General features: G+C 39.0%; 1 protein-coding gene across 1 annotated transcript; it reads left to right on the top strand.

The window, feature by feature from the left end:
* Window positions 1-2,445: 2,445 nt before the first annotated feature.
* Window positions 2,446-16,425, top strand: GSG1L2 (GSG1 like 2; the record flags this gene model as incomplete). Its single annotated transcript, XM_082326481.1, has 5 exons — window positions 2,446-2,755; window positions 4,353-4,400; window positions 6,834-6,986; window positions 11,157-11,268; window positions 16,170-16,425. 5 exons carry the CDS (start codon window positions 2,446-2,448, stop codon window positions 16,423-16,425), a joined length of 879 nt encoding a protein of 292 aa, XP_082182607.1.
* Window positions 16,426-17,682: the final 1,257 nt, after the last annotated feature.

The raw sequence follows: 17,682 nt of genomic DNA on the forward strand, positions 1-17,682 counted from the left end.
TCTAATAAATTTTTCCCCGATATGCTGCTATTTCACTCTACTATAGATCAATTATATCGCCCTGTCCTGTGAAAAAAAGGTAAAAATGTCTTCTTTTATGTGTGCAACTGTTTAATGAATGTTCTTACAAATAAGTGAGGAAGTCTACTAAAGTGTCTAGGCTTGCTAGACTCCAACTACGCTTTGTTTTTTCTGATTAAAGGCAGAGAGAATTTACTCTAAACTCCACAGAAAGCCTGCTTACTGTAGCTTGTCCTTTAGCCAATAAGAAGTCAGAAAACTATTAAAACATTAAAGGGCTGGTCCTGTTCCCTTGAAACTCCATGGGAATTTTGCCAGTGGTTTTGCAAGAATGTAATCCAGCTCAATAAATACATATATGTGTTTATACACACCTCATGAAACCATTAAAAGATGCCCTAAAACACAGAAAAACTTTGTGTACGAAGCTTGCTGAACGTAGTTGGCTGTTAGGAAGCAGCTCAGTAATAGCTGTTTTTATCCTTTCTGATCACATTTTGTCAAAGATGTAGAGTCAGGGCAGGATCAGGGAGAATCTAAATGTACAAAAAATTATGTTACCAGCAGTTAAAGTTTTGCTACAACTCTTGTGACATTCAGTGTTTTTTTCACAGGTTCAGCTGCGAGGTTGGAGAAACTGCCAATGAATTTCAGCTTTAATTTTCAAAAAATCGTTTGCAACTTTTCTAGTTGCAGAGAAAAACCTGAAAACATTAATAAGTTTGTGTGTTGTACAGGCTCAGGGAATAAAAACATTTATAATATAATAATTTTAGAGTCTAGCTTATGATTGTCATGCTTTGAGCTGGCAATATGGAGAGTCAAGAACATGTTGCCTCCTCCATTTCCAAGAGAAATTAAACTTGTGGTTATTCATACTGGAGGATGGCTCATGCCCTTCCCAGAACTCTTGGACATCCTGAGCAGCTAAGCTGGAGAACAGGCAGAGGTGCAACACTAGGATTGTGGAGGCCAGCAGTAGCCCAGTTTTCAATGCCAGATGTAGGCTAAACCCAAACTCTGTGGCAGATACACCCTGCACACCCCATCAACCTGGCCAGCAATGTAACCTGACTCCCTCTCTACACACATGCCAAAACTTTCTTCTGGAGGAATGCAGGAGGTGGAAGGGAATGATGTATACCTGTGTCTCATCTTTACATAAAGTCTGGATGTGGTAAAAAAGGGTACTGGGACATGGGGTATGGAAGTGCTCTGGGGACAAGTATTTCAGGGTGGAAATACATCCAGCTCACTCTAGAGGCCTGGCAGTAAGGGAACTGGCTGCTCTGCACTACTGTGCCTTCTGGGATATTCCTCCCTGCCACACCTAAGGGCAACTCTGGGGAACAGGCTACAGGCACATCAAAGCCCCCATAGCAACTGCTCATCTCTGTATTGCTACAAGGGATAAAAGTACATTTTCTAATGGCCATATGAGTAAGATCAGCTCTGTAGCAGGTTAGGCATGTGTTTTGACCTTACAGTTGTAAAATGAAGCAATCGTTTACTAACACTCCTGCTCCTTTTGGCTCTTTGCATCGCTTATTTGCATTATCAAACAGGTGGAAAAAGCAACATATATAACATGTCAAGGTGGGAAATGTTTCTTAGCTGAAGGAAAAATAAATGCTATTTCACACAGAGAACAGATGGACAGACAAAATGGGGATAATTCATCTTCTCTACTCTTTCATCTAACTTGGGCAAGACTTCTATTATGGGTTCATGGAGGCAGACTGGACAGTGCCCAGAAGCCCATCAATAGCATGGTAATGTAACTTATGACTTTCATTTGTCACTGGTGGAGCTTTGAACAGATGCAGTCATCTTCCCAGTGGTCTTGGGAAGTGCTGTAATGCTGTGAGATGCTCTAACTTAACAACTGGTTTTATCTCCTTAAGAATTTCTTTATAGTAAGATTCACAACTGTATTCAATTTAATCAGTGATCAGTGTAACAGAAGCATTTGGAACTGCAAGATTTTATTTATTTTTTATCTGAAAAATGGAGAAGTTCCATCAGTCTGACTCCACCTGCTGAGCAAGGTAAATGTGCATATTTTGTTTGTATAAATAAAACTTTTCTGATGGCATACTGGGGTACTTCCAATGCTTCTGTGTTCTGTGTATCTTTACTCCTGTGATTCATGGGGCAAACTATAATTTATTGTCCAACCTCCTCATACTTCTTTCACAAGACATTACTGCCAAACAACACTGTCCTATATCCTTAATCTCTCCTGCCACATGATTTCTGGTCATGCCCATATCTCTGCTTTCTGTCTTAAATACTATGCTGGTACAATTTTCTGAGAGGAATGAAGAATGGGATGGTAAATACAGGCAGGTGTTTCACCAGGTAGATATATACATAGCTTTATAAAAGATTGTTCTAGAATAATTGATAGAGCAGTTCTGGAGGATGCCATTTTCAGGACCAGCTACAGACAGACGGCAGAGAGTCTCAGCAGCATTTTCTCTCAGTTTTCTTTCTTTAGTTTTCTCTATTACAGCATTCAGTAGCAGTTACTGGTGTGAAGGGACGAGAAAAGTTGCCAAACCTTTCTGTACAGGACAGAGCAAAGGAAATCACTGCATCCGCTTTAATAGTCCTGATGCCAACAACAGCAATGCTGTGCAGTATATTTGGGAGACAGGAGATGACAAGTTCGTTGACCGAAAGTTTCATGCTGGGATTTGGTATTCCTGTGAAGAAATTATAAATGAAGAAGGTGAGTAAAACCATGTAAATTTACTTAAGAAAGTAATCAGAGTTCTTCCTACTTGTTTGGTGTCATCTTCTTCTCTGCTGCAATATTGTGTATGTGTTTTAAAGGAAAAAGTATCTTTAAAAAGTTGCTCTTCTCTTGGAAGGGGGATCTTAGAGGGTGCTATCTAGTCAATACCTAAAAAATTCCTAATAAATTCTGTAAAGAACTTTAGCATGACAGGCTGCAGTACAGATGAAGATTTTTTTGTTATTCTTCTAACCAGAGCAGCAAGTTAAGTTGCTTTAACAGGAAAGTGGTTTATTTTACTGATGTTTTTAGTCCCTTAGGCAAAAATGAACATATTTGCCTTAAATGATTGCTTACGATCCCCTATGGCTACATAAAAAGCACAATGTGATTTTTTTGTTTTAAAAATCATTTGAGCAATTATATCTGTGAGATCTAAGTTATTTAATGGATTTCCTCTTAAGTACAGGTATTTCTACTTTCTTACTGCGATCTCACTTTTCATAAATCAAAGCAGAAGATTATTTTCACCCTGGTAAAACATAATTTGGAGACTTATTAGTCATGAGTGGTGGCATTTAACTGAGTTTCACTCTGGTATGTAAATGTCAGTAGAATGAAACTAGCTTGCCATTAAAGAAGGTTTCTAGTTCATTTTGGATCGTTGTATAAGGGAATTGCTTAGCTGTTTCAAGAAACAGGTCATTTATTGTAAGTCCAGATCAACACTAAGTTTTTCCCCTTGTTGTCCTGATCAGTTTATGAATGACATCTAGAACAAAACTTCAGAGAAATCAAATCAGCTGTCATCTGTGCTATAAAATGCAAATATTTTTGCAGTCATCTGTACTGAAAGTCCAGTTCTACCAGAAGGTCTTGTAAGTTATGCAATTTTAAGGGGATAAATGTCAAGGATCAGAGCAAAATACATCTCCAAAAGACATCTTTCAGGTGATGATTGCTATGGATACTGGGGCTGTTTAATTTGTGCATCTGTTATGGAAGTTCTTGATTTCCAACTTGGTACAGTTAGTAGCTGAAAAAAACCACCCTGCATTTTCAGAGCACAGCAGAATTAATTCCAAGAGCTTTGTTCACAGCATCTGTGTGGGGGTCAGGAAGTCACATGGGTTTGAAAATCAAAGCTTACAGAAACAAATTGGAATCAAGCTTAGAAGAAATTTGTGTGAGCAGCAGCCTTGTTGCTGTAAGGAGAGCAGGTCTTCCTTCACAGGGAAGATGGTATACAGGCTGCTAGTCTTTCAAAGGAATTGATTTTTTTCCCATTCTGGCTTTCACAGCTACAATATTTTGGAAATCAATTCATAGCCTTTCTCTAAGTCTTCCTGACTCTGGTTCTGCCTTGAAAAAGTCTGGAAGGATTCTCTAGCTAAGTCCCAGGAGCAGGCCTGTACCAGGGACTCTGTGTGTACAAATATACATCAGAAATAGTTTCTCCTGATCGTCTCAGTTTGTACTTTTATGATAGATTTTACATTTTTTGCTTTCTATTAATCTATTTCTTTAGGTCATTACAGAATACAAAATAATGCTGAATTTTATTTTAAAGTAAATTTTATTTTTTTTTTAGGTGAGAAATGTAGAAGCTTCATTAGTCTGACTCCAGCTGCTGATCGAGGTAGATATGCACATTTTATTTGTGTAAATAAAACTTTCCTGATCACATTTACCAATATAAATGTTATGTATTTTGATATAAAAATACTTGCTTTAATCCCACACAGCTTTTTCTCCTTTATTTGTGTTTTTAACTTCAAAATGAAGTCCACATGACTTAAAATATGAATCTATGTCTTTTGAAAGCACTCCATTTGAATACAATTTTTTTTTAAATTACTTTGAATATGGGTACTGGAAGTCAAGATTTGTAAGTTTTTGCCCCCTCTCTCCTCATACCTCCATATTCAGAGAGTCAGGAATTTCGTGGCTTGCACCACGCAGCCTGGGAGGGACCTGTAGAGGGACAGGTAGTGTGCTGCAGGGGTGGGCAGTATGCTGAGGGGACGTGGGGGAGACATGCTGTGGACCAAACCAGTCTTGATGGCAGTCTGAATCCCTTCCCTGTACCTTACACAGAGCTGTAAGGAGGCATTTCTATTCTCCTGAAAGCAGAGAGTTGCCCTCTTTCTTTCAAAGAATCGTTCATGTTCCTATAAAACATACCTGCAGATGCTGTTAAGCACCCCCACCTCCAATGTAAACCTTATCGCAGATGTGGTTAAACCAATTACTTTGCAAGTGGCTGATCCAGAAAAAAAAGTCGTCCTTCTTCCCCAGGGGGTTGAAACTGCATGTTCAGGATACTGAGACTGGAGTACTTTCCTGGATATGCAATTTCAGCCCCTTGGGGAAGAAGAAAACTCAGTATCTGAAGGCTAGTCCTCCTTCCTACTATTGCAGCTTGTCACTGTGCACAAATAGTTAAAGATTTTTACAGCATGAGAAAAAAATATGAATGATATGTAGTTCTTAGTCATACAGACATGGTCCTCAGAAAGGAGGGATGGATTATGGGCCCTGCCCTGAGAGCTCCTCACAGGTGAAACCACTGGTGGACGTAGTGCTGAAACTAACTCTGTGAACAGCATCTGCAAATGCCACAGGCATCTGCAGATCAGATCAAGACACCTAAGACAGCATCTAGGTACCTGATAACCACACTGAGAAGGTATTCCTGGGTAGTGAAATCCTGTGTGGAAATAGAATCCTGCCCTGTGCAGGAGAAGAGCAAGTTTGAGTTCTGCACATGCATATGGCTGCTGTGTGCACAAAACTCAGGATGCATCAGGCTCACTCCTCTTGAATTTCTCATCCCTAGGCACCATACACAGGGATTATCATCACAGTTGTTCTGTGCATATGTAATGATGGGCCACTTGTCAAAAATGTTAAGATGCCAGCTCTAGTAGGTGGAGCAGCCAATACTGTTCGCTAATACTGTCAGGAGTTCCTAAACAAAATCAGAATTTTTAACTGAGACAAAGATTTGCTGGAGAAATAAACCTTGAGCAGGAACCCCACACATAGGCTGGCCCAAGAATTTGATATCTAAATGGCCTTTGAATCAGAGAAGTCCCACAGACACTGTCAAAACCTGCAGTAGGGGTTATTTACCACACAAACATTTTTTACTGCCATATGTAGTGTTTAGTAATCAATTACATGTCTTTCTTAGCAATGTTTCTGTTTTTAAGTTATGATCGTTAGTATATACCTTCACATGAAATCACTATTGGAATCGACAGCCAGGTGTCTCAGGACACACTTATTTGTTTTTAATAAGGTTTGGGAAGGTTGTTGGCCAGTTCTTGCTACAATCGGGACACAAGAAGACCTCCTGCTCCTGACTGTGGGACATTAGCATGCTAAGAGTAAAAGAGCAGGCTGAGAAACTTTAATGGGAAGATTAACTTCTTGCATAAGATGTACTTAACAGCTTTCCAGAAAGAGATGAATTACCAGATAACCAGAGAAATGAATCCCAGTGAACCCTGGAGAGTGTCTGGGCTCATGAAAGCTTCTCTGTCCAAAAAAATCAAGATCCCGTTTGGTGGAAAATTAAGCTCACAGAGAAGATTTTATTTAATGACTAGACCATCAGGCCATGTGGCTGTGTGCATGGCCTTGCAGTTTGTTAGTTGGGTAACATGGTCTTCTGTTTTGGTACGCTTCTCTCTGGACTCAGCACCCGTGATGTCAACGACTAGATAACTGGATAGTAATTCTTCTTTTTATATTAACTTTGGCTCATGGTAATTTTAGGGTAGCTTCTGAGTATAAAACCATACGGCCTCACCTTGTAGTGTAAGCTTCTTAAGTGTATAGCAGGAACGTGCAAGTGCTCTTCTACTAAATGGTCAAATCAGTAGAGGGAATTATAATTTAGGGTGTCCATTGACCTTGAAATCTTCCTATAGATGTTATAATAGCACCCTCACAGCCTTTGAGCTTTTGTTTAATGTTGTGTAAACAATATAAATGAAGAAGAAAGAAATGGTGAAAATACTAAATGACTGCTTATAATATCAGTGCTATTGATTTGGTTTTCCAGGGGTTTTGTGGCTGTCTATTGTAGCAGAGCTTCTGTACATCATTTTGCTTCTGACTGGAGCCATTCTTATGTCGGTAGAAATGTGCTACTACAGTACTGTCATTGATGGACTAAAGATCAACACCTTTTCTGCAGTAGTCACCGTATTAGCAGGTACAGTTAAGGTTCTCAATTTATTACATCCAGAAAATGTAACATTGATAGACTTCCACCTGAAAATTAGTAACAGCATCCAAGTTTCAAAACTATTACAATACCTATGGAGACACTAACAATACAAGATGCAGCAAAATTTTATGGAAAATATTATTTTCAATTAATTATTTCTCAATATGATTATATTTATATTTTATATTTATATTTTTACTATTTTTAACATCATTATTTTAATTTTATAATTTTTAATTTCATTGTCAGATTGGTTGTCAAAAATAAAAAAGTAACATACTCTTCCAAATAACTTGATTTTTTTATTTCCAACAGTCTAAGTATAAAACTAGTAATAGCCAAATTAACGTAGCACTTTTAAGAGGGAATAAAATGTAATTGGATAATTGTTAGTAGAGAATCATCATTAGAATTGTCTTTAATTTTCTGCATATTACGTCTTAATCCAGTGCTATTTAATCTTAGGATCCTAGGCAAATTCAGTTTGGAAGAAACTTCAGAGGGTTGCTAGTCCAATCTGAGGAATCTGGTTTGAATTCAGTGTTGACTGTGTGTTGAGCAGGTTGAGGTTGGACCACAGATTTCTAAAGGTGTCTTACAGCCTGAAGTACTCTGTGATTCTGTCTGTATTACAGAATTGTTACTGAGGAATGTTGCAGTAAAACCAGCAATTACGGTTTCATAGAGTTATTAATTTTAGAGCCTGAAGCAATCATAGTGTTTATTCACTATAATTTCTTGTGGAACAGATGCCACTGTGCTTCGTATGGTCAGGATTGTTTGGAGTCCAAAGTTATTTATCGTTGGTGAAAGCATATATTTTAGAATGACATCTAATTGCAAGTCAAACACCTGGCAGATGGCAAAGAATTAATCTCAAGATTGTCTTTCTCTGTCAAAATTTTGGGCTTTGATCCTAATCCTAATGTTTCTGGATTTAGTGTTCATGCATTTCTGATTGTATGCCTTTCTTCATGAATTAAAGTTTTTTTATTATACTTTTTCCTCTTAAACATAAATGTACATTTAATTAATTTGCCAGTCTCATTTTTGTTGGGTAAATAAATCAAATTTATTAAACGTCTGACCGTGATAATGAGGAAGAAACAATTTTCTTCCTTTCTGCAGAAACCTTCACATAGTTGAAGACAACTGTCATGTCTCTCCTTCATCTTTTCCAAAAGAAATGATTGAGAAACCTGTCATATGACTTTACATGTATTTCTAAGACCTCTGATCACTCTTGCTGCTCTAGTCTTTCTCTAGCCTAGTTTTTGCACAATATTCCTAGAGGACAGTTCTAAATGTGGATGCCGGGCCAAACATCCGAGGACTTTAACAAACACAATTTATATTCCAGATGGTGACTTCTGAAACACTCTAGTTTTGCTTAATTTTATGGAAGTGTAAAACTTCTAGGGACTCATCACTCTGCCCTGAGTTAGGCCCAACTCTCCTAAACCTTTCCTGACAGATGCTTGTCTAACCTCATCTTAAAAAAATCCCCAAGCCCAAAAAACCACCACCAAAAAAAATAAAAAATCAGTGCTCCCACTTTGGTACTAAAGTTTCTGTCACATTCTTAGGAAATGTAATCCAATTCATACTGTTCTAAAGTTTTTCTTCATGTCTAATCTAAAGCCTCAGCTGCTGTAATTTTTTACAGCATTTCTTTCGGGATACCCACCTGCAACAGAGAGCAGATGATTCTTTCCTCTTTGCAATTAACTTTTACACATTTAAACATTGCTATCTCAGCTCGCTGTAGTCCAGAGAGCAGTCCCCAAACTCTGCTGCCTCTGAACTCTGAGAACCTGATGGAATGTCTCTTTTCTTCTGAATGACTTTTCTGAAAGCTGTCCAGCTAGTTAAAAAACTCTGTTATCACCAGTTCTACTAATTGCTCAAAAAAAGCCCTGTTTCTCCTGTATCTCACCAAGCCTCATGATCTACTGTCATGTCTATTTCCAACGAAAGAGTAGTGAGCTTTATTCAACTCTTTAGGCAGTTTTGCCCACTATTAGCAACTGTTCCCTCTCCCAATAATCTTAAGTATTCACTCTTATTAATATTCTTTTTGGTTTTAGCATGTAGAGTATTAAGGAGGCTTACACAGCAAGTGGCAAGCTTTTCTTGGACATTCTGTTTACTTCCACTAGTAAGATCACTTGAAATATTAAAAAGTTGAAGAGCATCTATCTTAGCTGTTAAACTTATGTATAAATCCTTTGTAGATATAAACCAAATCTAGTTGCCCTAATCTGTAATGAAGATGCAATTTCTTGTACAAACATTCTAGCAGACAAATGCAAATTAAAATTCAGCTACTGGAAACAGTAGCTGCATAATTCTAGCTATATTGAAAACGCACAATTAAAAAAACTTGTTACAGTATTTAACCATTGAAAAAAACACATTAAAGCTAGTGTTTGGTTTCTCAGTTCCCTCAGTCTTAGCTCAGACTGAATAAAATCTTAAAATGTATGTTCTAACTTCTGCAGAGCATGGTGACTTAAAAGAAGAATCACAGTGTGAAATTTTCTGACCATAGGTATGTAGGTTTATAATGTTCCACACGAAACTCTTGACTCTACAGAAATTATTATTCTAATTTGTGTTTTCTCTTAAATACATGTGCACTGCTAGTTAACTCCACAGCTATGAAATACACATTGTTGATACCACTGTCCTGTTGCCCTCAGTGGCCTTTGATGAAAATGAACATTGACAGGCACCCAGGTATGACTACGCTTGCCTTTTATATCTATATTAGTTAAATTTTCACCATTTCTCAGGCACCAGACTGCCCTGATGCCACTGCTGAAATGTTGAGCCTGACTCAGAATTTAAGCCTTGTACAAGAGCGGAGAGCTCTAGCACAGGACCTCATGTTCACACTCCAGTTATATGCATTGCTAGGCAGCCAGACTGGAGGATTTAGGACAGACATTCGTGTAACTCAGAAATGGCTATGACATACCACCTCTCTGGTGAGAGATGGACAACTGGTCTCCATTCTCTAATAGCCACATCAACAGTCAAACAACTTTCTCCAAACAGTTTATTAAGGAATGTGCTATCAGGGTGCCAGCTAATTACTGAATGCTGTATTTCACAGCTTGAAGCCTCTTGGCTCTGTGCTGCATAAAAGGGCTCTCCTAATTGCCTGTTGATGGTGTTTCAGGCAATACCAGTATTTCAGGGACGACCATTTCCCAGTGATTACTGAAGCCAGGTCATTGACAGCCCTGACTTGTTATGCCCGAGGACATGTGTCCTAGACTGAGAGATACTGTGTGCTAGCTAGCTAGTTTTGTAAGAATTCATGAAACAGACCTACTTTAGGAACACCTAACAAATTGGGTCTTGTGAGTTTGGTGGGGGACCGTCTGCTCTGAGAAGCTAATGTGTTTTAGACAGTGGGATAGTTGATATTGCAAGGCTATTTATGGATTTGTAAATGAAGCTGGAAACAAAAAAATAGATGTTCACAGTGAAATTTACTACTGGAAGATAAAATGCTAGGGGAAAACAGATACCCCTAGGATTAGGCAGCAGCCTAGTAGCAATTTTGAAAAATAAATTATTAAATATAAGCCCCTTTCATAATCTGGACTTTCGGTGCTTTTTAATGGCCATTAAGTGTTTGTTCACTTTTTCATTCACCTACATAACGCTGACAAATCTGGCTGCATTTAAGGCACTGGGAAAGGGCATACGACTGCATGCCTTTGAAAACATTTTCCACCAAACAACAGGAAACTGTGGGAAATGTGTCTTGTGCAATGCAACTGAACGATACTTTGTTGTAATGGCTGATGCCTGCTCAGGGTTGAATTACTAAGAAGTTCTCAGAGGATGAGAGCCAATCAGCTTGTTGCCTCTTAGAATCCATGGGTTGCATGTCCCATTGCTCCCTTCCATTCCTCTAGCATATAGAGTAGGTGTCAAGGGACTGTATTAGTGGTTATATTGGCAAATACATGACACATAAATACACTTAGATTATAATGTCCAGTATTTTTGAGTGATTTATAGAATTTAGATACTTCATAAAATATTCTTCAGGACCTCAAGGGACAACTGCAAAAAGTTGACAATGAAGAATGTCCTCAATTTACATTTTCTAATGTTCTTATGATATTATTTTTTTAGGTCTTCTGGGCATGGTTGCTCACATGATGTACACAACTGTATTTCAAATGACTGTAAATCTTGGTCCTGAAGACTGGAGACCTCACACATGGGATTATGGCTGGTCCTATTGGTACCTATTGATTTATATTTGGTTCTTCCATTACATTTCAGTCACTTCACCCTATGATCAAAGGATGTATACCTAATTTACAAGGAATGGGTCTACCTTATTCCCTCCTGGGGGTGCAGTTTGGTAACCAGCTGTTTTTCTCCAAATTCAATAGAATGTATAAGCTTGTGAGTTTTGCATTTGTCATCCTTTAGACAGTACAGAGACCTCCAACTGCTCTGCACGAAGCAGAGGTTCTTCTCCATACTCATCAGACCCAGATTTAGTACCCTCATCTCCCAGGACAACTACCTTGCATAAGTTGTTTAAAACTCTTCCAGCTTTAGCCATTTAGGCTGAATTTTTTCCTTATCAGATATATGCTTCAGGTTGTTGTATCTGGAACATTTCAGACAAGATGGTTCAAATTTTTGAAAACAGGCTTAGGTAAAACCACGTTGTTTTGGCCCTGTAAATAATTGCAATATATCCTCTGAGGAGATTTAGTGAATTTATTAAGAAAGAGGGCTGTTCAGAGGATTTTGATATATGGATGTGTCTTTGAAAATCCATCAAATCTGATCAACAGCAAGCATTTGAATGTTCAGGTGCTGAAAACTGCTGCTATTTCCCCAACTGTGACTGAGAAAAAGAATAGGAACAACTGTATTGAGTTAAATCAAAAGTCAATTAATCAGGACCAATATTTTGGGTCAGGCTGATTGTCTCCTGCTGACTGGGTCAGAGCAGAGGTCACGCTGATTGTCTCCTTCATATGTACTCTGACAGCTGAGATCACAGCTCATTGTCACCCATTCTTGTTGCTCTTTCTACTTCTATTGCACCATTATTGAACAAGAGCTTATAGCTGCATGCAGTCTTTACAAAGCAGACTTGCTAGGTATTTGAAATAGGCATTTCCTTTGTCTTTTGTTCTGTTACTTTTCACCTTCCTAGTAACTCAAATGTCATTTGAAGGTCACTGTAGATTGCTCTGCATCTTTCCTGGAGTCCTTTTCCCAAACAGCAGCAGTTTGAAGCTATTGTTACATGTATATAAATGGAGATGTTTCTCTAGTGTTTTCAGAGTACTGAAGGATGGGCCTGCTCAGTACTCCCAAGCTGGAGATTAGCCATATCATGACAAATGGTGTATCTTATCCTGTTTGTCCAGCAGATGAGGTGGCACAGCACCCATATGTCACCCACTTGCTCAAAGAAGAATGGGTGATCCCCCTTCTGTCAGGAAGAACTGGTCTGAGAAGGCCCAGTACCAAGTATCCAGATAGCATCCTGGACAATGTCCAGGGGCTACTTGGATACCCTCAATAGGTATCATAGGAGCTGTGCAGGATCCTCAAACAGTGCCTTCTTCCCTCCTTTCAGACTTAGATACTTTTTGCTTCTTTGACTCTCACTGCTTTCATTCATTCATGTTTCTGTTCTTGCAATAATAATTTGCTTTCCCTTGTTTGGAGCTCTGATCTCTTTTCTGGGAGGTCTCTCCATTTTTTTCATGAATGGGATTAGGCCTTTTTTTACTCTAAAATCAGTAAGACAAGTGGTCAGTGGAAAGAGACGGAGTGTTGCTTCATTAGTTCCCCCTTCCTATGGGAGTGGAAACAGAAAACTGCAGACTTGTACTGAGGAGCCTGTTCCCTCCTTTCCATCCCACTAGGAGGAGAAGAAAAACACCCAAATCACTGTCACTATTGCTGTTACTGACACAACTCCATTGATGGAGTGATCACCACCATCATCATGTTCATCACTGATGTTGTCACTGCTGGCTACAGCTAGCCTTCTCCTAAGCACCTGAACTGATGACTTCCACTATGTGGCACACACTCAGGAACTGAAGATGGCTGGCCTCTAACGATTCAGCGCAGCCCAGGCCACTGAATGCCCAAAGAAATGCTTCTACCAACACAAGACTTTGCAAGCCATCAGTACCTGCATACAGGAAGACATTGAGGAGGATGATCTGTGTGGTGCCTTTCTTCTAATCAATTTTATGCTCCATTTTTCTATCAAGATTCACTTTCTTCTTTCCTTTTTTCAGCCTAAATGGTAGCTACATTACCCTGTTTCATAGTAATCTAAAAATAAAGCAAGCCATACATTCAGGTGCATCACTCCCTCCTCCCAGCCTTCTCCCTTGGTTTCTTCCCTCTTATCTCCTTTCATATACAATGTTGTCTCTCTTCTGATAATCTACATTTGCACCTCCCTTTCTGTTGTATGAACCCTCATCTTCAGCCTCCCTTAGCTGCTCTCCCATTGACTACATGTGAGAATCTCATCTGATGGTTAGAGAGGAAGGATGCTGAAGCTATTTGTCTTTTACAAGAGGAAAGAGAACAGATGCCAAAAGAGGGGGCATTAGTGATTATAGCTGACACTCCCTTTCTAATTACCTCAGCGCCCACTTGTGGCCAACAATGTCACCAAGACTATGAGAGGGACATGGGCAGGCAGAGGGACAGGCAAAGACTTTGCTGCTTTTTCAAGAAAACAAGGAATTGGGCCGATGTCAGCAGCTTTTCATCCCAATCACCAGACCTAGTAGAGCAGCTAGTCCTGCAAGAACTACTGAGCCTCTGTCATGGATCTTCTACCTGCCACAGTTCCCCCTCTGTCCTCACATCCAGCTGCTGTGGCCAGGGCTTTTCTTCCACCTGGCCCAAGAAGCATGAAGACCTTTCTTCTTCCTTTACAGTGCTGGAATTGCTAATGATGGGTAGACTCACTCTGCGGTATCCCTGAATGCTTCTTCAATAAGGGGCATAATCCTCCATGTTTCTCTTCTGTTTTTCTGAAGCTTTCCTGGAGGTTGAAAAATGTTTCTATTGTTGGTGAATCTCTCATTCTCCTTGTGTTTCTCAGATAGAGGCATCCTCACATCATAAGACAACATTTTCTCGCTAAAGACCTGCCCTGTACTAAATTCCCATAACACACCTCATATGGGATACTCCATGCAATAAAAGGAAAGCCCATAGTCCAGCTGAGCTTCTATCGGCATTTCTCTCATGCAGATGAATGACTGGTTCCTTTAGTTTACTTCCTTGTTGAGTCGACCTGTTTGATTTCCGCTTTTGTCATTTGTCTCTGGGCAGAATTCAAATTGAATGCTCTCCTTGAAGCTGAATTTCCACTGCAGCCAAACTGCCCTTTATTCTCTGGCTCTCTTAGTGACAAGAATTTGCTCACTTCCTTCCTCAGTTCTCTCTAGTCAGATGGGGGACTCCCCATTTTTTCCAAATTGTTTATGGAAAAAGCAAAATTTCTGGCAAAAACTTTGAAAAATCACACTGATATCCTTCTTGTATTGTCAAAGGAAACCATTTATTTCTGTCCTTTGTTTCTTCTCTTTTAACACAGTATTGGTCTACAAGAGAATCTCCTCATAAGAGATTAATTTCTTTCAGCTTTTGCTAAGAGGCCTTTATAGAAGCTTTCTTGAAATCAGTTTCTTACCCTTATGTCACTGAGTCCTTCAAAGGACTTCAACAGATGGATTAGGAAAAGCACCTTCAACAAAGGCAGTGCTTCATAATATCAGTTCTATCAATTTATCTACTAATGCTACTGTGCTTCAGTTATTCAGCCAAAAATGCCTACTACGTGAGTCAGGACTACTGCAGACCTGCCACTTTTACCTCATTCCAGAGAATGAATCTTCAATTCTTCTCTACGATCGTTGGCTTAATCCACAGTTATATACCACCATAGGAAGGCCTGCTGTCCCATTCTTGCTCCATTTGCATGGGGAGGTAAATCTGTCTGCTTCTGGTGATTTTCCCCTATTATTGTTATTTGTTTGTTACAAGAGCTCTTCTGCAGCTCCCCACATTTGAGAGTTAGTCAGGGTTTAGTTTGACTGACTTTCAGATCAAAGCTTAAGCTGCTCCCCTTCTTCCTGCTTCTAAGAGCCCTTCACATCTACGTACCATACTCCACCACCGTCAAATTCTGTCAACCCATCTGGTTGTCTGATCACCCTGGAAACCAATCCTGGCTAGAAATAATGCTAAAAAAAAAAAAAAAAAAAGGAGTAGTTATTTAAAAACCTAAATGAGTTTATTGAACTACAGCAAGGATGTGGGAACAGAGAGCTCTGAGGGAGAGGAGAGATAAGCAGGAGTTTCTTAAACTGATTTCTCCACCAAAGCATGTTTTGTTAGATAATTGTGGCCTTGCCATGTTAAGAAAGGCTCTGATGAGTAAGTTTGTCTACTGTAAACTGCAATTCATTCCACTGTGGCCATATTTTTGCATGCTACTTTTACACCTCCAGCATGCATTTCCTACTCAATAGTCTGGAAGTCTCACAAATTTTTAGCAAATTATACCTCAACATAATTCTTTAGTTCTGTCTTCTTATGGTTTTACTTTTAACATTTCAAAGTTGATGTCCTTTTCTCTCTGCTTAGTCATGACCTGTATTTTCTCAGGAATGCATTTCAGTGCTCTGAGCCTCATTTAGTCAGCTATTTAATTGTGCCTTCTCTTTTCTTTTTAACCCTTTTGGATAACCGGCACACATTTTTCTTAGTGTCGTGTGTGAGATTTGTAGTCTCAATAACTGCGTCTTTTAATTTTTTATGCATCCTTATTTTTTTTATAGTTCCTCTTTCTGATATTAAGCTCTAAGTAGAGTAAACAAAGAAATTGGAGTCAGAGTTCCATTAAACAGGAATGTTAAATGTGAATATTATAACCAATATGTAGAGGTCAATTATGTAAGTCAGGTATGTGGATGGTCATTAACTAAGACTCTTTATTTGTCCCCCACCATGCTCCTCTTTCCCTAATATACACCAATGTAATCACATGTATGCGGTATTTTCAAAAATAAAATTGAAGGACTTGGATATGAAAATGTTCTGCTAATTTCCGATAAACCTTTTTGTTTATAGCCTCGCATGGGCTTCCTTCGCTTGCTGTATGGCTGCAGCTGTCACCGCTATTAACAAATATACAAAAACTATTTTGGAATTCAAGCACAAAAGAAAAACGCTGGAAAGGAGTTTAAAGATTAAATACAAGTTTCCTGATCATACAGCTCCAGAGAAAGCTTGCAATGTGTATGTGAACTCTTTTCACAACAGTACAGAGGACCCTGCACACCCAATAAAAGGCTTGTGTCACCTGGCCACTATTTCAGTTCTGTAAATTTGAACTGTATCTCAAGGCATCCTGTAAATCATAACACTAAATCAGAATGAAACAGTATTAATTAATAAAAGTGTGTATTTGTGTAGCATTAGTTATTTTTCTTAATAAAGAAATGATATTTCCATGGATGTTTCAAGGAAGTCTTAGTATTGGAAAAGTAGATTCAGGTGTCTCAGTTCAGAAAAAGGCAGTGACACAGGTCCTCCACTACTCTGATTTTTAAGCAGTCTCTAATGCTAATATAAAGTATGTGAGTTTGTTAGAATTTCAGAACATTATGTATTTCCACCCTAATTCTTTATTGAAAAGACTGTAAAAAATCCCATCCCAAAACCAAAACCGACAAAGAGGGGGGCAGCAAATAAGGCAACCCACATGTGGTGCATGGCTTGAATAATTTCTTTGTTATTAAAGGTACAATCTCTCTCATATATTACAGCCTATGATTCAAGAGCTTCACCATAAGCATAGTAGTAGGATTTGCTGTGAATGAAAGGCTAATAGAGGGACAAGACTTTCAATATAAATACTACTCATTTAAAATGGCTAGAAGGCAAATAGAAATCTGGAAGATACATGGTTGTAGACAGCACACAACTCACCTATGAAATTCTCTGGGTGTCATTCTGATAACAGTGTCAGAAAGAATCAAAATTTGATTTGTGATTATTATACATGAAGAATAATCTACAATCACATTAAAGATGGGAAAGTAAAAATGATTATGATCCTCATAGATCAGGAATACACAGCTGCTCCACTCTGAGGATCAACATGGAGCTTCCCCATGGAACTGAGCTGTGTGTGCCTACTCTGTTGGACACCAGTTTTTCTTCATTGTTTTATGAATCCTCCTGCTAATGAGCCCACTAGTAAATGCATGTGTGAATGCTGCGTGGCAGAGGCCTTACACAGTACACCGAGCAGCTCTGGGCTTTAGAAAAATCACTATACATTTTTTTTCAGGCAAAACAATCCTAACATAAATATAGTCTGCACTTGTTATGCCAGCAGGTCAGTTTATGGCCAGCGATAAGGTGGAGCTGATAATAGAGTAACACAAAAACAGCTAGCTCAGAAGTAAACCATGGGCTATTAGTGGCAAGAGAGGAAAATTGAGAGACAATAAGGTGAGATAACAAAGCAACACATAAGCCAGTCTCTTCAGAAGGGAGGTGATGGGAAGCCCACCAAGGGGTGGCAGGAACCTGTGCCCAGTCTCCATCTGCTATGTAACTGGCCCTTGGGAGTGCT

The sequence above is a fragment of the Platalea leucorodia genome, assembly GCF_965183815.1.
Source record: "Platalea leucorodia genome assembly, chromosome: 14".
NCBI classification, from domain to species: domain Eukaryota; kingdom Metazoa; phylum Chordata; class Aves; order Pelecaniformes; family Threskiornithidae; genus Platalea; species Platalea leucorodia.